This window comes from Odontesthes bonariensis, chromosome 22, assembly GCF_027942865.1.
Source record: "Odontesthes bonariensis isolate fOdoBon6 chromosome 22, fOdoBon6.hap1, whole genome shotgun sequence".
NCBI lineage: Eukaryota > Metazoa > Chordata > Actinopteri > Atheriniformes > Atherinopsidae > Odontesthes > Odontesthes bonariensis.
In genome coordinates this window covers 11,796,668-11,822,039 of record NC_134527.1, presented here as the reverse complement: position 1 = coordinate 11,822,039, position 25,372 = coordinate 11,796,668, and the positions used below count along the sequence as shown (strand labels likewise).

At 38.6% G+C, this 25,372-nt stretch overlaps 3 protein-coding genes and 1 long non-coding RNA gene across 5 annotated transcripts; all 4 read left to right on the top strand.

Moving 5' to 3' along the window:
- The first annotated feature begins 2,814 nt into the window (after window positions 1–2,814).
- On the top strand, window positions 2,815–6,158 carry LOC142373025 (lipocalin-like). The gene is made up of 6 exons (XM_075456077.1): window positions 2,815–2,984; window positions 3,970–4,109; window positions 4,288–4,364; window positions 4,784–4,894; window positions 5,013–5,114; window positions 5,323–6,158. Exons 1-6 carry the CDS (start codon window positions 2,898–2,900, stop codon window positions 5,688–5,690), a joined length of 885 nt encoding a protein of 294 aa, XP_075312192.1. The 5' UTR covers window positions 2,815–2,897; the 3' UTR covers window positions 5,691–6,158.
- Window positions 6,159–10,375: 4,217 nt separating this feature from the next.
- Window positions 10,376–13,324, top strand: LOC142373027 (lipocalin-like). Its single transcript, XM_075456078.1, has 7 exons — window positions 10,376–10,569; window positions 11,554–11,693; window positions 11,880–11,956; window positions 12,488–12,598; window positions 12,717–12,818; window positions 12,954–12,985; window positions 13,121–13,324. The coding sequence occupies exons 1-6, from the start codon at window positions 10,483–10,485 to the stop codon at window positions 12,983–12,985; spliced, it is 549 nt and encodes a 182-aa protein (XP_075312193.1). The 5' UTR covers window positions 10,376–10,482; the 3' UTR covers window positions 13,121–13,324.
- Window positions 13,325–16,430: 3,106 nt separating this feature from the next.
- Window positions 16,431–17,213, top strand: LOC142372802 (uncharacterized). The gene is made up of 3 exons (XR_012768324.1): window positions 16,431–16,580; window positions 16,682–16,763; window positions 17,143–17,213. It is a non-coding gene; the product is annotated as an uncharacterized LOC142372802 (long non-coding RNA).
- Window positions 17,214–18,574: 1,361 nt separating this feature from the next.
- On the top strand, window positions 18,575–25,087 carry ambp (alpha-1-microglobulin/bikunin precursor). Of its 2 annotated transcripts, none has more exons than XM_075456213.1 (10): window positions 18,575–18,783; window positions 19,204–19,346; window positions 21,396–21,472; window positions 21,620–21,736; window positions 22,098–22,199; window positions 22,428–22,483; window positions 23,872–23,956; window positions 24,119–24,286; window positions 24,470–24,643; window positions 24,911–25,087. In XM_075456213.1, exons 1-10 carry the CDS (start codon window positions 18,664–18,666, stop codon window positions 24,934–24,936), a joined length of 1,068 nt encoding a protein of 355 aa, XP_075312328.1. In that variant the 5' UTR covers window positions 18,575–18,663; the 3' UTR covers window positions 24,937–25,087. The 2 variants fall into 2 exon arrangements, with proteins under 2 accessions (XP_075312328.1, XP_075312329.1); XM_075456214.1 differs by having other exon boundaries at window positions 18,713–18,804.
- Window positions 25,088–25,372: the final 285 nt, after the last annotated feature.

The following is a 25,372-nucleotide window of genomic DNA, read 5'->3' as shown; positions in this document are numbered from 1 at the left end:
TGTGTGAAGTCTGCCACAACACTTGTGACTTTTTTCTTTACAATTCAGCGGATCCTATCTTAAGTCACCTACAGTACAGAAAAACAGGCTGTTGCTGTGTCACAAGTCGTTTTAAGACTGGCTTTAGTTTAAAGGACATTATCATTTATGAGTTTTCGGGGGTTCTTTGTGTCTACTTTGTACTCTGCAGACTGATTTGATAAGATTTTGAGACATATTTCCTTAGTTAATATGTTGCACTGACCGACACAGTTAATCTTGATGGCTGCAGTCTGCTGACAGCAACTGTCAGAGTTTTTCTCACCCATCATTTCCCCATTTTAGGGAAAAAAGACCAACAAAGCCGTTCGGCAGGACAGAATTTGTTCCTGCTTCTTCTGCCCCCCTAACTTGTATTTATTCTTTAATGATGAGTGTGAAATGTTCTCATGAATGTGTGACAAAGGAACAAATGATTGATGATGGTGTTGTGTTGTAAAGTGTGATTTCTGTGTCTAAGGGAACACAGTTCGGCTGTTATGACGCTTCTGACTAAGAGTTGCATTTGTCAACTCTTACCACCAGGGGGCGGGTGACTAAACAGCCCCATAGCGGAGCACTCTGAAGAAGATGTTTCCATTTTTATTTTTTAAAATGAGTTTAAATTATTACTTTTGAAGAACTGTTAATTATGATTGTGTCACTGCTATATATGTTTGCTTTTTTTTTTTTTTGTGTAAAATCATAGCTTTGCGGTTTTGGTATAAAAGGGGATTCATGTGCGAATGGATGACAATCGACTGGCTGTTTCTTCCCCCCTCTTATGTTGAAATGCACTAGAAACCAGCCAGGGTTCTGCCTTCTTAGGCAGGGAAAAAAAAAAAAACAAGGTTGTTGATGGTGATATACTGTAGATGTCTGCCTGTTTGCCATTTCCGAGTTAATAAACATTGACAGTAAAAAAGAGATCTACAAGTCTCCATGCCATCATTTTATCCGGAACTACTGCTAATGTAAATTTGAATAATGCAAATGTGATCTTACAAGATATAAGTCACAGTTTTGTTTTTGTTTTTTTAAATCTGGTTTATCAGTTCCAAAGTTTTTTTTTTTTTTTTTAGCCTGTGGTTGTTATCATTTCTACTTCCCCAGGTCTCAGCTTCCTAAAATCCAGACTTTGGTCAGTTTGTGCAGATTGCCGTGACTTTTCTACATCCCTCATTTAAGACATTAATTGCAAAGTGGACAAATAGTGTGAGAATGCCTCAGAGGCAACAAACTGTCACCAGTCTTTTCCCGCACATAATGAAATCAGTCACGTAAACCGCAGTTTCTGAGTCCAGACAAAATTGTGAGTAACTTCTGATTGCACAATGTTTTAAAGTTTCATTTAAACCTGATGGAAAAATGGCAATTCATAGCACATCTGTGTTCTTCATCCCTGATTTTCTTTAACACGTCTCACCTTGCTTTTTGCATGTTGTCATAGAATTTGATTTTTTTTTTGTCTTACCGCAGCTCTCGGCCTGTGTAAAGTGTGTAGACGAGGTCTGTGAGGTGTGCTCTGTGTGTGAGACACATACACTGATGTCCTCTTGCCCACTAAAGGCTTGTTGTCTGTGCAGTTTTTTTTGAAGAAAATGAAATAAAAGCTGTGCTTCAGATGGAAAATCATTGATAATAAATCTATTTAAATTGTTCACTTCGACTGTTGTTGTGTCAAAACTTTTTCTGATCATGCAGATTAAATAGTTTGAATAGTTTCCACACTATCATTGAGACGATGGACCCTTACAGCCTGCATTTTATTGTTGAAGCATGCATTGGATTTGGCCTGTTTTCTTTGGATCGCACTGGCCCTCCTTCCTTTCTGTAACAAAATCATCTCAATTAAATCACCTTCTCTAAAGTCTTCTTTCTACTGCATCCAGTGTATTTCATGTAGGCTCTTCAAAGAGTAGCATCTTGTATTTATTTACTATTAAGAGTCCAAGAAAATGGCTGCTGGATCCATGATATTTGTTGATTTGATGATATTTGTTTAAGTGTATCCAAAAACCTATTCAAAATTGTACAGGAATCTGAGTTTGTGTGTTTTTAATCACCAAATATGAATTGTGTGTTCTCCCTGTATATTAACCACCCATACCCTTACCCTACATTTAACATTTACACAGTTCAGCATCCAATCAAGTCTCAGCTCTATTTTATTTATATGTACATAGTTTGGCTTTAATTGATCGGGCCCACTTTCAGTTTGAGAAAATGACTCATAATTTACAAGAAACACACTAACTTCACTAAAAAGTGAAGTGGAGTGAAGGGGTGTCATAATGAATCTGTGACTCAGCTTTTTTTTTTTAAACATGTGACAGCCAAGTGATAATTCTGAATAGCACTGTAGTTGGGCAAACTTGTCCTTTTACGTACAAACTTTGGTTTAAGGCAGGAGTGATCACAATTTTTCTTTTTTAAGAAGATCCTGTTTGTCACTGTTTAGTTAGAGGTCTTTGTTAGTCTGTTCAAAGATAAAACTTAGAGATCAGAGCCTAGTTGCAGAAGTTGCTGATCCCCTGCGGTTTATGCCTCCTGATGTGAAATCATGAGAGTCTTGACTTGTGATGACAGCTCTTGAATGTCAACTGATCCGAGTAAACCACAAGCATGATTTACGGTATGTTTAAGAAGTCCAAGCATTTTAGAAACCACACATCTCCAACACTTGATCTCTGTTTGCAAATCCTTCACCATGATTGGCTGACAACCAAGTGGGTGGATCAGCAGTAAAAGCAAATACGTATTACCACAGGTTTTGCCACTCTGTCTCCTGAATTCATACAGTTCACTTTAGGCACAGGTCAGAAGTCCTGTCTCAACCTTTCAGCACGTTAACTTCGCCGCTTTGTTTCTCCGCAGCTATGAGGACCTCTTTTGCCATGGTGATGATGTGCGTGATGATGATACATGCTGATGTGAAGCCACAGAGAGATTTCAGCCTGCAGAAGGTAAAAGGGATCGTATGAATGTTTTCTTTACTTATTGTTTATCATCAGTGGGGGACAAACTGTGCTTTGCAAAGTTTTGGAACAGCTTCTCCATTAGTGAGCCAAAGCAAACCGATCAATTAATCAGACTATTAGATAAATCACTATTTTCCTGGTTCCATCACACATATGAGTTTGAGGGTGGTTGGAGTGGCATTTCCTGTGGCAGATATGACATAAGAAACCTCTTTAAAAGAAAGACCCTTTGTTTACTGTGGCTGATTGACAGGCCACCATGATGAGATTGTCTCGCATCTGTCAGAAGGTCACTTAACAGCCAATTTTCAGAGACTTTTCAATGATTGTTATTGTCTACAAAGTCTACAAACTTAGAATTATGCTAAAAGGAGTTCCTAAGAAGCATGGGTGGAGCTATTGGTTTATTTTAGGAATCTGTCAGGCATATTTAAATCAACTATGTATGGATGCCATTTAAAAGTGAATACTGTGGTTAGCAACAATACAGCTTGGTACACTGGGGGTTGTGTCATATCAAGATGATAAATGTCTTTGGTCCCGTAGTTTATTTTGAGTCAGTGCCACAGACACCACCTTGCTTCCTGAAATAAACTAAAACTATCCCATAAAACCTGTTTACTCTGTCCAATACAGTCCCCCGTTGTTTTTTGTAAATTTTTATATTGTCCAGGGCCTTGGGTTCTGAGAAATCAGGTGGCCTGTGCCCGACAGAGTGCGAGTTGAGACACTACAGTTGAATGTAGACATATTTTAACCCAATACACACTTGATTACTTATGTTGTGGATCAGAAATCTGAACGGTGGATAAAGCCGGGTGAAATATTGGTCAAGGTTTGTTGACATATTCAACTCAAACACCACCAAAAAGTGTTTGCTTTATATATTTGAAATTAAATGTTCTATTAATCAGGCAATGAAAAATATATATGAACAATATGTGTGTTTTGTGTGCGTGTGTGTGTTTAGTTTGCGGGAAAATGGTACCGTGTGGGCCTGGCCTATGACCATCCAGCTTTCGCACGCGACAGAGACCAACTGAGGGCCTCAATGGGCATCATTACACCCCTGCCCAACGGCAACGTCAACCTCACTATGTGGGAAGCCTCGTAAGTCTGCGTGTGATAGGGTGGCACTCACACTGTGAAACAAACAGGCACATACAGTGAAGTGCATGTTTGAGTAAATGAATAACCGCAGAGCTAACTGTAAAAACTAACTGAAAAATGAACGGACAGGTTTTGGAGAGAGTACACTCTGATTGCATGTTTTCTCTGTGTGCTTCAGACGTGCAGGCCGTCTGATTGAAATGTACCAGTATGACAAGACCAACGTACCTGGACAGTTCACCTACTTTAGCACACGTAAGTCTTTGATGGCTTGATCGGGACAAAAGCAGAATGGTGATTTATCGATTTTGAGACTTCTTCCAACCCAATACAAACATATGACTGCTGCTGGTGCCAACGGTTTAGTTTTGAATTCAGGTTTGACGGGTTTATGAGCAAATAACCACAGTGATCACATAAAGAAACATATTTAACACAAGGTCTTTTTTTTACGCATATATATATGTGTATGTGTATAATAGGGTTTATCCAGTTTAGTATGGTTAAGCTCAATTAATTCTATCAAATATAGACTCAGTTTAATTGATATTTAGTTTTTTGATAATTATGCCTAATCGTTTGTAATAATTGTAGTATTTGTAGTAATAATTTGAATCAAATCCAAGAGGTGATTGTGATTGTGATTCACGTCTCTGTTGTCTTATTTTCTTCAGGCGACAACATGGTGAAGGACATCACAGTGGTGGACACAAACTACACTGACTATGCTCTGGTTCTCAAGCACAAGGTTTTTAACAGAGAGTACACCCAGGTGGCACTTTATGGTGAGACACGCAAACGGACAAGCTGCATGAAGTGTTTAAATCTGCATCTAAACCCACAAGCTCCTCGTTTTTGGGTCCGCTGCAGAGACAGTGTAGTTCATCAGTGTTCTGTCTGCAGGTCGCTCTCAGAGAGTCCGGAATGACATCCTGCAGAAGTTTAAAACCTTTGCTCTGTCCCGTGGTTTCCCCAGCGAGTCCATTGTGACTCCACCTCCAGCAGGTGAAAAAGGGAGAGAAAACACATTTGAAAATACGGAGCGCATAGTATGCATACAGTTTGCTCACACAGATAATGTGGAGAACTGAATCATCCTGAAGTTTGCCAGTTCTTATTTGTACGTTTTCTTGTCAACAGGTAAGGCAAGGCAAGGCATCTTTATTTATATAAAAGTAATAAAAAAACATTCCTACCTGATATTATTTCTCAGATCCAGTCTTTGGAGCTCAGCTGACAGTGACCCCCATCACCAACCTCTCCACCTCCTGTAACCTCACTGCGACCTGCACAGCACAGGACTCAAATATCACTGCAACTATTGAATGTAACGAACAAAACTGCTTTCTGGTGAAAGACCCAAGCTTGGAGATCACGTCAAATTCTGCCTCTCTCGACGTCTACCTGCAGGAACACCACATCATATGTAACCATAGCAACCAAGTGAGCTGGGAGCTTCAAAAAACTAAGATTGAACACTATTGTGAGACAAAATCAGAAATCATTCCAAGTTCCAGTGCAGCAACCACAGCAACCAGTATTGGGATTGGGGCTGGAGCAGCATGTCTCCTGCTGCTGTGATCTTTTGCATAGCCTGTATCGGAATAAACTGCAAAAATAGAAGGAGCAAACGTTCTGAGGACATTGATCTAGACAAAAATGCATATGAAGAATATGCTTCAGGTCTTTCCCCAACATCCATTTACTCCTTGGTTCAGGTCCACAGCGGACCTGTGAACTCTGTTGAGACCAACGACTCACCCCAACCAGAGACGCTGTGTGCTCAGGTTAACCTCGCCAACAAGTCCAGACCTCCCACATCCAACAGCTGAAATATACAGAAATTATGTATTTAATTTAAGCCTTAATGTGTACATATTGTACAGTGAAACTGTAAAGTTCTATTTTTCCAACATTTGTCTGTAAGCTTGGCAACTATGTGAAGAGCGAACGCCACAAATCAGCATGTAAATGAGGAGATAAACGGCTGGATGGATTACAGATGAAAGACAGATGGGCTCACTTTTATTAAATCTTTTTTTTAAATAACGTGCACATCTTCTGCCTCATTTTTTTCTATCAAAGGTGAGTCTTTGATTAATTAAGACATTGGAAAGGATCTAAACTTTTCATATGTACAATCATAAATAAGCCTTGCATTTAAATGAAACAGTGAGTTTAATTCAGTGTTTTTATTCAGTTTTCTGTTGGAAACTGTAGATGGTTTTTAAAAGAAAGTTGCAGCTGACAGGAGATTTAATGACTGTTTCATGCTCTGAGTCACAAAACACCATTATTTTTGTCGTTTAATGTTTTTTTGCAAAGAGAAATATCAGACATCATATCCATGCAACACGAAGGCATCTGTGGAGTTAACTGTCATAAGATTGAAGCCTTTTATTAATTCTATTTGATTTCATTTGTCATTTTATCTGTACACTTATCTATATACAGTAAATGATTGTATTCAAGCTCCTTCTGGTGTCCATCAGATTTAGAATAAAAACAAAAGTTTCTTTCCAAAAAAAAAAAAAAGTCTATTCTCTGAGCGACAGGAAGCCAGTGCAGAGACCTGAGCACTGGACTAATATGATCGTATTTCCTGGTTCTGGTCAGGACTCGAGCAGCAGCGTTCTGGATGTACTGCAGCTGTCTTACAGCCCGTTTAGAGCCCAGTGAGCAGGCCGTTACAGCAGTCTAACCTGCTGGAGACAAACGCATGGATCAGTCTCTCTAAGTCTGGTTTAGACACTATTCCTTTGATTCTGGCAATGTTTTTTAGATGGTAAAAAGCTGCTGATGTTACTGATTTAATGTGGCTGTTACAGTTCAGGTCTGAGTCCAATATTACCCCGAGATTTCTAACCTGATTATTAGGTTTAAGAGAGAGAGTTTCAAGGTGACTGATAACACTTTCTCTTTGTTTCTGTGGGCCACAGACAATGATTTCAGTTTTGTCTGAGTTTAGCTGGAGGAAATTGTTTTGCATCCACACACTGATCTGTTCGATGCAGCGACACAATGTATCTACAGGCCCGTGTTCTCCTGCCGTCAGTGACACGTAGATCTGAGTGTCATCTGCATAGTTGTGGTAGGACACATTATAGCTGCGTATTAGCTGGCCTAATGGAAGCATGTACAGATTGAACAGCACGGGTCCCAGGATTGACCCCTGGGGAACCCCACAGGTCATAGCCATTTGGTCTGAGACACAGTTACCAATTTCAACAAAATATTTCCTGTCCTCCAGATAGGACTTGAATCAGTTTAAAGCACGACCAGAGATTCCCACCCAGTCTTCTAACCTCTGTAATAAGATCGTATGGTCAACTGTGTCAAAGGCAGCACTCAGGTCCACCAGAACTAAGACTGTGACTCTACTTGCATCTGTGTTCAGGCGGATGTCATTTGTCACCTTGATCAGAGCTGTCTCAGTGCTGTGGTGGGGTCTAAAGCCTGATTGGAAAGTATCAAAAGCATTGTTAGACAGGAGAAAGTCACTAAGCTGTTGGTATACAACTTTTTCTGGGACTTTGCCTAAGAATGGCAGGTTTGATATGGGCCGGTAGTTGTTCAGGACTGTGGCATCACGATTGCTCTTCTTTAGAAGGGGCTTAATGACACCGGTTTTTAAGGCCTTTGGAAATGTTCCAGTCTGGAGTGAGATGTTGACTAGATGAGCGAGTTGTGGTAACAAACTGCTCAGCACAGACTTTAGGAATCTAGTGGGCAACTCATCAAGGCAGCATGTTGATGAACTCAGACTGCAGATGATCTCGTCGACATTTAAGAGACTTGATGTGTAAGAGTTCAACAGATCATCAACATCAGAACACTCCAGTGTAAATGGATCTCTTTTTTTCCTTGTAAGTTTACTGCTTTGGTTGTGAAGAAGGAGCCCTCGTAAATTCTGATGTGCTGCTTCGGCTCTCAGCATTTATTCTGACGTTCTCACCCATCATTTCCCCATTTTAGGGAAAAAAGACCAACAAAGCCGTTCGGCAGGACAGAATTTGTTCCTGCTTCTTCTGCCCCCTAACTTGTATTTATTCTTTAATGATGAGTGTGAAATGTTCTCATGAATGTGTGACAAAGGAACAAATGACTGATGATGGTGTTGTGTTGTAAAGTGTAATTTCTGTGTCAGCTACAGTAAACAGTTCGGCTGTTATGATGCTTCTGACTAAGAGTTGCATTTGTCAACTCTTACCACCAGGGGGCGGGTGACTAAACAGCCCCATAGCGGAGCACTCTGAAGAAGATGTTTCCATTTTTATTTTTTAAAATGAGTTTAAATTATTACTTTTGAAGAACTGTTAATTATGATTGTGTCACTGCTATATGTTTGCTTTTTGTTTATTTTGTGTAAAATCATAGCTTTGCGGTTTTGGTATAAAAGGGGATTCATGTGCGAATGGATGACAATCGACTGGCTGTTTCTTCCCCCCTCTTATGTTGAAATGCACTAGAAACCAGCCAGGGTTCTGCCTTCTTAGGCAGGGAAAAGAAAAAAACAAGGTTGTTGATGGTGATATACTGTAGATGTCTGCCTGTTTGCCATTTCCGAGTTAATAAACATTGACAGTAAAAAAGAGATCTACAAGTCTCCATGCCATCATTTTATCAGGAACTACAACTAATATAAATTTGAATAAGACAAATGTGATCTTACAAGATATAAGTTACAGTTTTGGGTTTGTTTAAAATCTGATTTATCAGTTTCCAAGTTTCCAATTTTTCAAAGATTTCTAATGAAATCAGTCACGTTAACCGCAGTTTCTGAGTCCAGACAAAATTGTGAGTAACTTCTGATGGCACAATGTTTCAAAGTTACATTTAAACCTGATGGAAAAATGGCGATTCATAGCACATCTGTGTTCTTCATCCCTGATTTTCTTTAACACGTCTCACCTTGCTTTTTGCATGTTGTCATAGAATTTAATTTTTTATTTTTTTGTCTTACCGCAGCTCTCGGCCTGTGTAAAGTGTGTAGACGAGGTCTGTGAGGTGTGCTCTGTGTGTGAGACACATACACTGATGTCCTCTTGCCCACTAAAGGCTTGTTGTCTGTGCAGTTTGTTCGAAGAAAATGAAATAAAAGCTGTGCTTCAGATGGAAAATCATTGATAATAAATCTATTTAAATTGTTCACTTCGACTGTTGTTGTGTCAAAACTTTTTCTGATCATGCAGATTAAATAGTTTGAATAGTTTCCACACTATCATTGAGACGATGGACCCTTACAGCCTGCATTTTATTGTTGAAGCATGCATTGGATTTGGCCTGTTTTCTTTGGATCGCACTGGCCCTCCTTCCTTTCTGTAACAAAATCATCTCAATTAAATCACCTTCTCTAAAGTCTTCTTTCTACTGCATCCAGTGTATTTCATGTAGGCTCTTCAAAGAGTAGCATCTTGTATTTATTTACTATTAAGAGTCCAAGAAAATGGCTGCTGGATCCATGATATTTGTTGACCAAAAGGTTTAAGTGTATCCAAAAACCTATTCAAAATTGTACAGGAATCTGAGTTTGTGTGTTTTTAATCACCAAATATGAATTGTGTGTTCTCCCTGTATATTAACCACCCATACCCTTACCCTACATTTAACATTTACACAGTTCAGCATCCAATCAAGTCTCAGCTCTATTTTATTTATATGTACATAGTTTGGCTTTAATTGATCGGGCCCACTTTCAGTTTGGGAAAATGACTCATAATTTACAAGAAACACACTAACTTCACTGAAAAATGAAGTGGGATTTTTTTTTTTAAAGGGGTGTCATAATGAATCTATGAGACTCAGCTTTTTTTTTAAAAAAAACATGTGACAGCCAAGTGATAATTCTGAATAGCACTGTAGTTGGGCAAACTTGTCCTTTTATGTACAAACTTTGGTTTAAGGCAGGAGTGATCACAATTTTTCTTTTTTTAAGAAGATCCTGTTTGTCACTGTTTAGTTAGAGGTCTTTGTTAGTCTGTTCAAAGATAAAACTTAGAGATCAGAGCCTAGTTGCAGAAGTTACTGATCCCCTGCGGTTTATGCCTCCTGATGTGAAATCATGAGAGTCTTGACTTGTGATGACAGCTCTTGAATGTCAACTGATCCGAGTAAACCACAAGCATGATTTACGGTATTTCTAAGAAGTCCAAGCATTTTAGAAACCACACATCTCCAACACTTGATCTCTGTTTGCAAATCCTTCACCATGATTGGCTGACAACCAAGTGGGTGGATCAGCAGTAAAAGCAAATATTACCACAGGTTTTGCCACTCTGTCTCCTGAATTCATACAGTTCACTTTAGGCACAGGTCAGAAGTCCTGTCTCAACCTTTCAGCACGTTAACTTCGCCGCTTTGTTTCTCCGCAGCTATGAGGACCTCTGTTGCCATGGTGATGATGTGCGTGATGATGATACATGCTGATGTGAAGCCACAGAGAGATTTCAGCCTGCAGAAGGTAAAAGGGATCGTATGAATGTTTTCTTTACTTATTGTTTATCATCAGTGGGGGACAAACTGTGCTTTGCAAAGTTTTGGAACAGCTTCTCCATTAGTGAGCCAAAGCAAACCGATCAATTAATCAGACTATTAGATAAATCACTATTTTCCTGGTTCCATCACACATATGAGTTTGAGGGTGGTTGGAGTGGCATTTCCTGTGGCAGATATGACATAAGAAACCTCTTTAAAAGAAAGACCCTTTGTTTACTGTGGCTGATTGACAGGCCACCATGATGAGATTGTCTCGCATCTGTCAGAAGGTCACTTAACAGCCAATTTTCAGAGATTTTTCAATGATTGTTATTGTCTACAAAGTCTACAAACAGAATTATGCTAAAAGGAGTTCCTAAGAAGCATGGGTGGAGCTATTGGTTTATTTTAGGAATATGTTCAAGCATATTTAAATCAACTATGTATGGATGCCATTTAAAAGTGAATTTTGTGGTTAGCAACAGTATTTACTGCTTGGTACACTGGGGGTTGTGTCATATCAAGATGATAAATGTCTTTGGTCCCGTAGTTTATTTTGAGTCAGTGCCACAGACACCACCTTGCTTCCTGAAATAAACTAAAACTATCCCATAAAACCTGTTTACTCTGTCCAATACAGACCCCCTTGTTTTTTTCAATGTTTATATTGTCCAGGGCCTTGGGTTCTGAGAAATCAGGTGGCCTGTGCCCGACAGAGTGCGAGTTGAGACACTACAGTTGAATGTAGACATATTTTAACCCAATACACACTTGATTACTTATGTTGTGGATCAGAAATCTGAACGGTGGATAAAGCCGGGTGAAATATTGGTCAAGGTTTGTTGACATATTCAACTCAAACACCACCAAAAAGTGTTTGCTACATATATTTGAAATTAAATGTTCTATAAATCAGGCAATGAAAAATATATTAACAATATGTGTGTTTTGTGTGCGTGTGTGTGTTTAGTTTGCGGGAAAATGGTACCGTGTGGGCCTGGCCTATGACCATCCAGCTTTCGCACGCTACAGAGACAAACTGAGGGCCTCAGTGGGCATCATTACACCCCTGCCCAACGGCAACGTCAACCTCACCATGTGGGAAGCCTCGTAAGTCTGCGTGTGATAGGGTGGCACTCACACTGTGAAACAAACAGGCACATACAGTGAAGTGCATGTTTGAGTAAATGAATAACCGCAGAGCTAACTGTCCTAGCAAGAGATGAGGAGAAAGATGAACGGACAGGTTTTGGAGAGAGTACACACTGATTGCATCGTTTTCTCTGTGTGCTTCAGACCTGCAGGCTGTCTGATTAAAATGTACCAGTATGACAAGACCAACGTACCTGGACAGTTCACCTACTTTAGCACACGTAAGTCTTTGATGGCTTGATCGGGACAAAAGCAGAATGGTGATTGATCGATTTTGAGACTTCTTCCAACCCAATACAAACATTTGACTGCTGCTGGTGGCAACGGTTTAGTTTTGAATTCAGGTTTGACGGGTTTATGAGCAAAAAACCACAGTGAGCACATAAAGAAACATATATAACACAAGGTCTTTTTTTTACGCATATATATATGTATATATATATACATATATATATATCTATATATATATAGATATATATATATATATATATATATAGATATATATATATATCTATATATATATAGATATATATATATATGTATGTGTGTGTGTATATGTATAATAGGGTTTATCCAGTTTAGTATGGTTAAGCTCAATTAATTCTATCAAATATAGACTCAGTTTAATTGATATTTAGTTTTTTGATAATTATGCCTAATCGTTTGTAATAATTGTAGTATTTGTAGTAATAATTTGAATCAAATCCAAGAGGTGATTGTGATTCACGTCTCTATTGTCTTATTTTCTTCAGGCGACAACATGGTGAAGGACATATCAGTGGTGGACACAAACTACACTGACTATGCTCTGGTTCTCAAGCACAAGGTTTTTAACAGAGAGTACACCCAGGTGGCACTTTATGGTGAGACACGCAAACGGACAAGCTGCATGAAGTGTTTAAATCTGCATCTAAACCCACAAGCTCCTCGTTTTTGGGTCCGCTGCAGAGACAGTGTAGTTCATCAGTGTTCTGTCTGCAGGTCGCTCTCAGAGAGTCCGGAATGACATCCTGCAGAAGTTTAAAACCTTTGCTCTGTCCCGTGGTTTCCCCAGCGAGTCCATTGTGACTCCACCTCCAGCAGGTGAAAAAGGGAGAGAAAACACATTTGAAAATACGGAGCGTATAGTATGCATACAGTTTGCTCACACAGATAATGTGGAGAACTGAATCATACTGAAGCTTGCCAGTTCTTATTTGTACGTTTTCTTGTCAACAGGTAATTGCCCACCCTCAGGATCTGGACCTTAGGTGAACCGATTTTCCTTTTTTTTTTTTTTAAAACATGAAAATTTGAGGAGTTCATTGTAAATATGTGTGAACAAGTGTGAATGACCTCTTCCCAAATAATCTCCAGTGTAAATGGATCTCTTTTTCTCCTTGTAGGTTTCCTGCTTTGGTTGTGAAGAAGGAGCCCTCGTAAATGCTGATGTGCTGCTTCGGCTCTCAGCATTTATTCTGAAGTTACCCAAAAAAACTACAAAGATCATAAGTAGCAAATATTGCTGATGGAATTTTTACATGAAGTTCATTTTTTTTTTTCCATCTTTCCTCTTTGTTGATATGGTTAATAAACTAATTTGACCTTCAGGCTTTTTGTCCACATGTTTATGTACATTTTAAGGATGGGATTCAACACTTCTTTGAGATGTAAATGGGATGAAAATTCCCCGGTTTCTACACAATAAAAGGGAAGAGACATTTTCTGAAAATTGTGGGATCACGTTTGTTCTCTTGAAACTAAAATTTTATGAAGGTACTTCAGTGCTTAATTTTTCTACACTGAGGTACTGTTTACTGAAGTAAAGAAAATTGTGTTACCTCCAGTTCCCATACTACTGTATTCAATCTAAATATCTAAAATCCAAAAATAATTTGTTGTGCTGTGTTGACAGTTCAATAAACCTCCAGACTGGAAATGTATTTATGTTTACAGTCTATAGCTGTAACATATGTGTTTGTTTTGCATACTTGAAGTGGTATAAAAGTTTTTTGTGCTTATCCGACCCAGATTCCAGCATGAGCACAAGTGGGAATCAGTGATTGCTGATTTCAAAGTTATGCAACCTAATATGAAGCCTAATACAAACGTAATGTGATCATGTTTGGGTGTACTGGAAGACTCTATGGGAGAGAGCAATCCTGCTTTTCCCTCACGAAACAGCTGTAAAAACGTGTATTGATCAGTTGCATGTTTTAGCTTCAAATTCTGAAGTCCACCGATTTATGTCTGATTACTTAAAACAACAAACACGCTCCTCTGGACAGACACAAAGGAAAAGATAGAGATCCTCAGAACTTTGCTCTCTCGGTTGAGTATGTTGTGGGTGGGAATTCACAAAACCAACACAGACAAAGGGTGTCACTTTAACCCAGAAATTTGGGACTGGTGGTAGTAGGCAGAAGCCCCAACCTCTCAGAGACAGAGGATCCCTAAGGATGCCCAGAGCGGTCTGTCTGGTGCCTCTGCTGGTCCTGGTGTTGGCCTGGACCACCAAGGCAGCCCCTGTGATGGAAACAAGTCTTAAACTCATACAGGAGAACTTTGACTTGGAGCAGGTGAGTTGCTGAGATACAGGTATTACAAGTGTTCCTGGTTTAAAATTTTCTGTTGTTGGAAATGTAAAATAACCTAATAACTGTAATTTTTTTCCTTCTTTAAAATAATAAAATAAAGTATTTCTGTACCTATAATCTCATTTTTGCAACTCCTCTGTGCAAACACTATGTTTTTTGTTGTTGTAAGAAATGTATAGTAGGGGTTTCTCCCAAATCTCCGTAGATTGTTGCTGTCTTGGTTTTACATCAGCCCACATGCAGATGTTCTGGTGTGCACTAAATATGTGTGTGTTCCCTGCAGTTTATGGGGAGGTGGTATGAGGTGGCGGTGGTCTCTACCTGCCCCCACTACATGCAGCGCAAGAGTGGAAACCCCATCCTTGTCGCACTGGAGCTGAAGAATGTCCCCTCTGAGCAAAACTTCACAATGACAGCTTTCACCTTTGGGTCAGACTTGCATGTTTGTTGCTGGACACACATTTCAAATTCTGTTAAACCAAATAAAAGCACTGATGTGTTTGTGTGTTTTGGTGGGTTTGCTTGCAGGAATGGCTCCTGTAGGGCGACCTCCACAGATTATAGTTTGACAAACTTTCCAGGACGATTTTTCCACCACGTTGCGAGTATGTTGTTTTCACGTCCTTTCCATGTCTTACATCATGTCATTTACAAAAATGTTTCTCTTACCTTAAGATAGAATTCCTCTCTGCAGGGTTTGGAGCCGATGTTGATTCCTTCGTGGTTCATACCAACCATGATGACTATGCTATGATATTGCAGTTGAGCACAGAGAAACCTTCCGGAAATAAAACAACCACAGTCAAGCTTTATAGTGAGTGAGCTCCTAAATAAATCCATTGCATTTTTAATTCATCAACTATGAGAGTTAGTTTAAGCTCCTTTTTCTTGGGCCTGACTGTGTTTGTAATAAATATACGACAATGGCCAACATAATATATTGTCTTATCTCGCAGTCTAGTGCTGATGACGTTAAAATTGTGGCATACTGTTGATACTTCAACTTCTACAGAAGTATTTTTAAACTCTGGTATCTATACTTCTACTTGGGTAATGAATGTGAATAATTTTGACACCTCTGACGCTATGACCATTTTGGCCTTACGTTTGAGTTTGAGGTGCTGTAACTGACCAGTAGAAAGAAAAATAGCAAAGAAATCAGGAGATAAAATGAAAGGATCAGATAATTGTCTTAAAACAAAAGTCAAACGACTGTATCAACATAAGAGACCAGGCCTTCAGTCATGTTCAAACTAGAGTTTTGGTCCTTTGTTGACTGTAATGTAAATTATATTAGACTAAATCTGTGGTTCTTCTTTCTGTGTGAAAATACTTTTAAAGGTATCTGAAACAGGTTTTAGTGGTCCGTATTAAGCTAGTAAATTATTATCATTAATGCTCAGGAGCCTCAAATGAACTTGAGGTGAGGTATACTATTTTAATTATTTCAGCTCTATGATGAAATAATCTCTTTTTATGCAGCAATGACAGAAAAACATTAAGAATTAAAACAAAGGAATGGAAAACCAAAAAAACCTTAAGAATCAAAACCATTTAAATAGAAAGTAGAACAAGAAAGTCACCTGGATAATGCAACTTTATCGACAAACCACACTGATTGGACATGAGACAAATTTCAATATTTTCTGTTTATGTCTAATCCTTTCTGGGTCACTCCAGAATTGATGGAAAAAACTACTGTTCATATCTAAGAAGAGATATTACCAACTTCTTCTCAGGTCGAACTAAGGATGTGGATCCTCCTGTGCTGAACCGGTTTAAAACATTGGTCAGAAAACATGGAATGAACACTGATACTGTCATCATCAACCAGCACAATGGTGAGGACATAAAATGATACTTTGTATTCTCTTAAACTGTTAGTATCAGCTGTAGTTCATCTTATGAAACTAAATTGTTTTGATCGATATGTTTTAGGCTATATCATGTTGTCATGATTGATGATTTTTACGTTTATGGGGATGTATATCTTTATATTTTGTTTTTTACATAGCTTATGTATTCAGTATTTGTCATTTAAATAATTTTCTTTAATCTTATTGAGCTTTTTCCTTTTGAACAATGTTCCTTTAGTATGAAATCTGGAGTTTTGCACATGAATCCCATTTTCAGTTGCAATTTTTTGACACGAGATGACACGTGAGCAATAAAAAATAAAAAACAGAAACTCCCCTTTCTCTGCATCTTTCTGTATTCAGGTGAGTGTGTCCCAAGTGGAAAGGTGAAGGAGCCCGCTACTCAGTCTCAGGTACCTCTTTCCCACCATGATGAGCTCAAAGCCACACCTATGTGTATATTTCAAGCGTCATCAGTCACCAATGGCAGGTGCCTTTTTTGTCTGTCTTTCAGACTTTTGTTTCGAAGAGGTCAAAAAGAAACACGGGGCCACCTGTGACAACTGCAGAAGAAGTGTATGTTGATATCTGATCAGGTGAGACGACAGCTGGCTCAGTGTTTGTCTTTACAATGCATCAACAGAGATATTTCTCTTGTTTGCATTTAGAGTTTTTTCGCTGGTTCGAAAGCATTCCCAACTGTTCATATTCTGACTCAACCAGCTGGAACTGAGTTCAGCTCCACTGGATCAGGAAGGTTTATTTATTGGTCTGAAAACTTGTAAGTCTAAGAATAATCTAACCATTTTTTTCAGTTTCAAAGAAATACTGAAATGACACTTAATGAACTCATTCTGTGGTTGGGCACTCAAACCTCTGAAGTATAAAACATCAAACAGCAGCAAAATGTGTTAATATGCAATTTAAAATCTAGATGTCAAAATCATGACACATACTGTATGTTTTCTGTTACAGGGTGAGAGATGATGTGGAGAAACTGAAGAGGAGGATCATGATACAGACACTTACCAGACAATGATATTTTCACCCTGTTTACTTGAAATCAACTGAGAGTATCAAGTGTTTTCTTAAACAAATAAAACAATATGTATTAGTATAGTGTTTATGTTTTTTCATCTATACTTCCAGGTGACATCATGAAACCCACCGCTGCATAGTACCATGCAAAAGTCTCGAGCCGCACCTAATTATTTCATATATTGTCAGGAAAAACACGTTTCTTTTTTAAGTTGTCTCTTAATGGTCGTTTATGCCTTCACCTGGGTGTCTTTTTTAATGGTTTGATGATTCGTGGGTTAGTGTTAAGTGGGTTGATAAAAAATATGTAAACCCTTTCTTGTGAAAGGATGTTAAAATGAGTCTTGCTTCTTACTTTGAGGCAAAATTGAAAGAAATGAGAGATGACTTTAAGACTTTTGCACAGCTCTGTATCTTGTACTGCTTAAAGTACATCTTGCACGTGTTTGTCGGTACCTTAGACCATTTCAAACATGTGATACTGGCCGATGATACATAGAAAGTTCTAAGGACTTTATATATATCTAATATTACATAGCTTTTCATTAAAGTCTCAGTGCCTGCATACAAACAGACTACTTTTTCATGTACCAAAATGTTTTCACTAACTTGTTATGTTACCAATGTCATTTATCACTAACCATATATAAAATAAATAAGCCTGCTATAATAGGACAAAGAGTAGTGGCCAATACTGATTAAGTCCACCCGTTAACGTTCTAATTCCATCTGCCATTTTCTTTGGATGAAAAGCTGATGTTTTCAAAGGCAAGCCTGCCACTCCTCGGGTGAAGTTGAGGGGCAAACGTCCAACGGACGGGGGCCTGCTGGTGTTTTGGATTTGACCTGAGCTGACTTAACCAGCCCATCATGAGTAAACTGAGTATGCCTTACTCTCCAAGTATATCAGATCCAGTCGTAGAAAAGAAGACACTCCTTATGACTCATCTGAAAAGCTGTGTTTTGGTTTTATTCAGCACCAGCATAATCTACGTTGGTGCTCAGTGGCTACATTACCGGCTGGAAAGTCAAACTAACAGCCAAACATAGAAAAATAAGATTTCAAAAATGTAGAAATAACAAAAATGACATGGAAGTATGGACATACACACACAATTCAGGGTAAAGTAGCACATACTTGTTACTGATTACTTGCTTAAATCAATCTATGTATTGATTTGTTGATGTTGCTGCAATTCTGAAGTCCAACGTTTAAGTGGTCAGCTGCCCATGCTGGCAAGTCAAACTGCAGGGAGAGACACAGAGAGGCAGAACTTTGCTCTTTTGCTTGTTTGTTTTTTACTTGGATGTCGGAGTGAGGACATACAAGGGTCACAGCACACAAAGCCCATAACAGTTCAATGCCCTGTTTCCGTCTCAGTTATCAAAACGGGTTGATTCAGTGTCTCAAACCTCAGGGACGCTGTCAGAGACGAGCAGACAGACAGTTCTGGCAGGATGCAGATAACAGTGGTTCTGGTTTCTTTGTTGGTCCTGGGATGGACACGGACCCTCCAGGGGCTACCGACACTCCCAGATCCTCTTTATCCCACACAGGAGAACTTCGATTTGGACAAGGTGAGAGGGTGAGCTTGGAGGGTGAGTCTTACATGTAATTTCAGACATTTATGTTGAAAGATAAACAGCTAATATGTTCCTTTAGCAGAACAGCTGAGAATACCTCAGTTTCAAAGAAGGTAAACACTGCATTGTCAGCTTATAAAGAGATCTGGTGAGCCTAAGTGTTTTTCTGTTCTAAAGACCACTTTAAACGGGCAGATTTGCAGTCTTAAATTAAGTCTAATTCAAGAACTAAGACTTTTTCAAGCTTGTGTTTATAAGAGGCATCTTTAAAATGAACTCGACCGATGAAAAACAAAAAAATGTTTTCAATTATTTTGTTTTGTAACTTTTGAAGCAACTGAGTCTATTTCAGCCCTTCTAGGTCAATGTTTTTTTATGCTATCTTCTAATGCTATTGACACATCTTCTCGACAGTTTTTGGGAACGTGGCATGATGTTGCCTTCGCGAGTACATGTTCCCATTTGCAGCATTACAGGGGAGATTTAGCCATAGGCAAACTGGTGCTGCAGAGAGCTGCCACTGAAGGAAAGCTCGGGATGACTCGGACCCTACTCAGGTTTGTAATAAAATGCTGTTGAATTCCCAGCTGAGGGACCTTTGTTGCATGCCACACCACTTTTATGTTGTCTTTGTTTAGGGTCTCTTGTTGAGCAGTCTAACCAAGGCAAATACTTGAAAAATAAAATTTGATTTAAAAAAAGGACAAAAACCTCACATATGAAGATAACATGATGTATTTTTCCCCTCAGTGAACAACTCTACTTCTACTTCACTCATATTAAACATTTTTATCCTCAATTTAGGAACATTATTTTAAGAAAGGTTATGAGAAACTAGAAGAAAGCAGAATTTGTGTATGCAACTTTTTCCAGAAAAGTCAGGGCACTCTATCAAATGTGCATTACAAAAGAATACTGCGATTAGCATCTCATTTAAACCTGAAATTTAGTTGAAAATAGTTCATTTCTGCTCTGATTAGCAGAAATTTTACCGATTTTTGAAAAAGTTACGATCAATTGAATTTACGGTCAGCAACGAGTTTCAAATGAGCTGACCGAGACTGCTGAACCTCGACCTAGGTTGAGCAAAAAATTCTGGATCCAGATCAAAAATCAGGAGCCAATGACTTCTAGGCCGTGATCCATCTTTCCACAAAAAAGCCCCAGAGGCACAAAAAAGTTGTGTAATATACAACAAAAGAGTGTTAAGAGTGGTTGTAAGGCTGTTTCAAGCTCCCAGATAGCACTGCACTAGAATAAGGGATGGGCTCAGAAACACTTCTGAAATCTATTGCCAATTAACACAGTTTTCGTCTACAAAAGCAGGTGAAAACTCTGAAATGCAAAGGAAACAATACACATCCACAAGATATCATAAGACTGCTGTCTTCACTGGGCCTGAGCTTATTTGAGTTGGACTGAGGCAAAAAGGAAAAATGATCAAGTGGTCAAAGATCGAATTCAAAACAAGAGTGATATCAGCGCATAGTTAAAAAAAATTGTAATGGTATGCGTTGTTGCTCATGACATGGGTAACTCGCACATCTTTGAAGATGCCATTAATACTAAGCTCTACATACGAGTTTTGGAGCAACATATGCTGACATCCAGAAATCATCTTTTTCAGGAGGGCCCTGCTTATTTCCATAACACCATGCCAAATCTCACACATGTTAAAACAGCATGGCTCTGTTGTAAACTAACCCAGGTGCTACATCGGCCTGCCTGGAGCCCAAACCTGTTATCCACTGGAAATTTTGTTTAAATACAATTTTTGAAAAAGACCTCAAACTATTGAGCAGATGAAATTTCTTAGCCAGTTATAATAAGAAAAAAAACCTATGTAAATAAAATAAAAACCGGTCTCTTCATTTCTCAAAACTCACAGTTTGCTGTTATGAGGAGATGCAACGCAGTGGTCAAGTATGATAATCTGAAGGAGGGCTGTCACGATACCATTTTATCACTACACGATCACGGTGGTCAAAAACACAACGATATCAATAAAACGTGAAATAGTTATATTGATATCAGACTAACTCTTCTTTGTTTTTTCATTTCTCTATTCTCTCTCTTTTTTGTAATAAAATAACACTTTTTACAAAAACCTCAATCTCTATTCAATGATGTTTCAATCAGCTGATATCAAATTTGATAGTATCCTATATTTGAACTATTAACACAATACTAATGCCTGATTGATTTAAATTCACAATTATCATTAATACTCCTGAAACACTCCTGATTTTTCAAACATATCAGGTTCCCACCTGATGACCCCAATGACATGTTGGTCAGCACTGCTCACTGATCTGTATAGGGAGTATGGGAATTATTCACTGAGTCTGGTCCATTTATTCATTTTTTTCTTTAGCACAAGTTTCTTGTGTTTACCTTGAATACTCCTGGAACACTCCTGATTTTTCAAATATTCAGTCTTTTTTATAGGTTATAGACTGTGAGCACTTTCAGTACATTTTGATTTGATCATATAATGCTGGAAAGATTTAGATGGGTGCCGCATCAAATGTGATTAAAAGGAGGATTACACATATTTGAATTGCTTTGTTCCACCACTAAGCTGTGCTGTTTGTATGTGTGTGCAGACGTGGAACATGTAAGGAGATAACTGGGGATTATGAGCTGACCACCACACCAGGACGATTCTTCTACCATATCGAAAGTATGTTTTTTTTCCCCTGTCTCTATTTTGTTTTTCTTTCAGTGTCACAGCTCTCTGTTCAGAATAAAATAAACATCATATATTACATGGTATGTTATATATAAACGGATATTCCGACCCTGCCTGTGTTTGCTCTCCTTCCTGCAGAGTGGAATTCAGACGTGGATGCATATGTGGTTCACACAAACTACAACGAGTATGCCATAGTGATTATGAGCAAAAAGAGGTCATCGGGTGATAAGAGCATCTCAGTTAAGCTTTACAGTGAGTTTCAGATTCCTGTCTTTTTTTCTCCTCTTTTCTATTAGTCCTTGAAAAAAACAGTAATCTTAGTCTTTGGGGAGTTTTTTTTTAACACAATTTCAACCTAATTTATGTTGGATAAACCACAAAACAAAAGGTAAGCCAGCATATTTGTATGTTCTCAGTTAGTACCATTTTTTTAAACACTGTATTTAGTATAAGTTTAAGTAGATGTTTTAAGTAGACCATATTAGATGCCTTTAATTGTAATTGAGTCATTGTTAGAGTGACTATCAGGAGAACTAAAGAGCATATTTCTGCCATGAATACCTCAAAGCTTTCTTTCACATCTGCTTTAGCTGCACAACTCTGACTTCCTCAGGTCGAACTAGGACTGTAAGACCAACTGTGCTAGAAGACTTTAAAACACTGGTCAAACAACAAGGGATGAGCGACGATACCATCTTCATTAAAAAAGACAAAGGTACAGCCCACTGTATAGACTATAACACAAACACACCCACATAACCGCACACAGACACAGATATTTATATCTGAGACATTTGTCTCATATTTTTAGCATTCCAAAAGAGGAAATTGTTTTTTTTCTGTATGCTGCATAAAACAAGAAAGATCACAACACATTAACACAACAACAAAAAGATTAACAAATTGAAGAAAATGTAAAGGTTTCCATTTGATCTCTGTGTAGGCGACTGTGTACCTGGAGAGCAAGTGGCAGAACCGACAACTAAACCTGAGCCTCAGGTAGCAACTAATGTTATATACAACCAGAAATATCTTGTCCCGACAAAATGTTTAAGTGTGAATGAAATGTACATTTAAACACATTCTATACTCTTTATTTATTTATTTTTTCATTAAAAAAAAGTCATGACAGTGGCAACAAAAGGCTGGAAACGTAAGTGGTGCTAAAAGGAAAACAGCTGGAGGAACCTGTTGCAGCTAATTAGGTTAACTGGCATGAGGTCAGTAACATGATGGGGTGCAAAAAGAGTTTCAGCAATCTGCAAAAAACTGCATCCACAAATTGTGAAGCAAATTCAGAATAGTGTTCCTCAACGTGAACAACTTTGAATATTCCATTCATCCAGAGCACATCATGACATCAAAACATTCGGAGAATCTGGAGATTCTGAAAATCAATCTTGAATGACTTCAGGCTTTTAAGCGGCACTGCATTGAAAACAGGCATAATTCTGTCATGAAAATCAGTGCATGGGCTCATTTTGCCTTGTCATTCAAAAAGGCTGGTGTCTTCTCTGGGTCAAAGCCCATGTAAAATGGACTGATGATGGAAAACTGCTCTGTATTCAGTCTAATTGAGATTTCAAATTCGTTTTGGAAATCATGGAACAGGAGAGAGACCATCCAGTTGTTATCAAAGCTCAGGGGCCTGCATCTCTGATGGTATGGAGGGGCATTAGTGTCTACGGAACCGGTATCTCAAACATCTGGAAAGGCACCATCAATGCTGGAAGGTCGTTGTGGTTTTTAGAGCAACATGTGCTCCCATCCAGATGTCTTTTTCAGGGAGGGCTTTGTATATATCAGCAAGACAGTGTTGCGATAGCCTGCACAGATTATTCTTAAAAAACTGAAACAGTTATTATTTTCAGTTATCAAATTATCTAAAAAGGAAGGGTGGTAACCATGCTAAGAGTGGCTCGATTCCAACTTTTCTTTTAAGTTTGTGTCTGGCATCCAATTCTACATTTCTTTAGATTTTCCAGTGCAGCTGGTCAGTGAACAAACTGATCAGTGTTTATTAAATAAAGACTCAACAAATTACTGATTTATCTTTATTACATTTTAGAAACCTTTTTTGAAAATGGCATTTGTATCTCTGTGCCTTTACAAACATGTGATTTATACACTCTTATAGGCTTTTAGGTTTTATTGTATGACTGAGTATAAGCAAACTACAAGGTCTCCAGTGGAGAAAAGTAAGATTAACAGGTTATTTCCATTCTGTTGACGCAAACTGCAATGTTCTTGAGAGAAGTAACAACCTTACATGCAGCTCTAAAAAAAAAAGCCACATGTAGTCTCTTAAAAGGTTTTCAATAAGGGTACATTTTAAATAATTATTTTAAATATATCAGTATCAAATGCTATGTGTCCATGTGATGCAGCGGGTGAGGAGAAATGTGGTGCCCTCTTTGGCTCTTGCAGATGAAGAGGGCTCTGGTGATCAAACCCCTCTTTTCAATGGAACCGGTAAGAGATCAGCTCCCTCAAAGCTAAATACAGTGCACTTAAATACCATTGTGCACCTCAAGTCAGTCATTCAAATTAATGTATGCTAATCAGAAATCCAGTTCTGATGTAACTAATTGGTGTTGTGTCCTATGTTCCTTCTCACTCCACCTGTCTCAACAGTGGCCTGTAAAGAGGCACCAGATACAGGGCCATGTTTTGGGATACACCAGCGCTACTTCTACAACTCTTCCTCAATGAGCTGTGAGCTCTTTCATTATGGAGGGTGTTTGGGCAATCAGAACAACTTTGAAAGTGAGAGAGAGTGTCTGCAGAGATGTCGCACAGAGGGTGAGGAAATAACAAATATAAACAAGATCAATATTTTGGAAAAGGTGTTTTCCTCACTTAGTGACTGCTGTTGGGGCTGTGGTGTACAATAGACAACCAAAAATACTCCTGCAGGACACACAATATTACACAAAGGAGTATTTCCTGTTGTTATGGTTTGGTGTATGTCATTTGCCTCTCCAGCTGTGTGCCGTCTGCCCATGAAAGCCCAGCCCTGCACAGGGCAGCCACCCGTCTGGGCCTTTGACTCCTCCGCGGGTCTTTGTGTGCCCTACAAAAAGGGCTTCTGCCAGGGCAACGCAAACAAGTTCTACTCCAAGGCAGAGTGTGAGGAGTACTGCGGGATAGTGAAAGATGGTGAGACAACAGAGGAAATATGACAAAATAGAAACATAAACAAAGGTACTGCATGGAAAAGCCACAGACCAAGCTAACTCGTGAGTGCAGAGAAGAATTTTGCACTCTGACTCGTTGCATGATAAAAACAACAACTGCAACTTGGCTGAACTGCACAACTTTTTGTCCTCTTGCAAAGAAAAAAGAAAAGAAAAAGCCCTGCCTTGCCAAGTATATATGCTTTGCCACATGCAACACAAGCATTGCCTTTATTTTGCTCTTTTACAGAGGAACAGCTGCTGTTGTCAAACTGAGTGAGGTGAAGAAACGCGACCACTCATCGGAACTCATTTTACAGAGCTGAGGCATGAACCAGCATTGTACAAGATGCACAACAAAGAAATGATGTTTTATCATCGATGATGTCATATCACACCAGATAATCAATAAAAACCACTGACTTTCTGTTTGTCAGGCATTTCTTGTTCATCACTGACACTCATGTTTGTTGATATTGGATTCTAAAGACACAGATGTGGACAATCCCCTGTTCAACTTTATAATATTTCCGTATATCGTCAGAGATAGAAATCGAGTCGTACTATATATTGTTCAGACATAACAGAGTTTTGATACTGTCACAGTGCATTGATGTGTTGTTTGTATGAATAAAACCGGACAATTTGCCCATTTTTCAAGGCTGTTCAAACTACTGACGATTGCACAAAATATTATTGATAGATGCTGTAA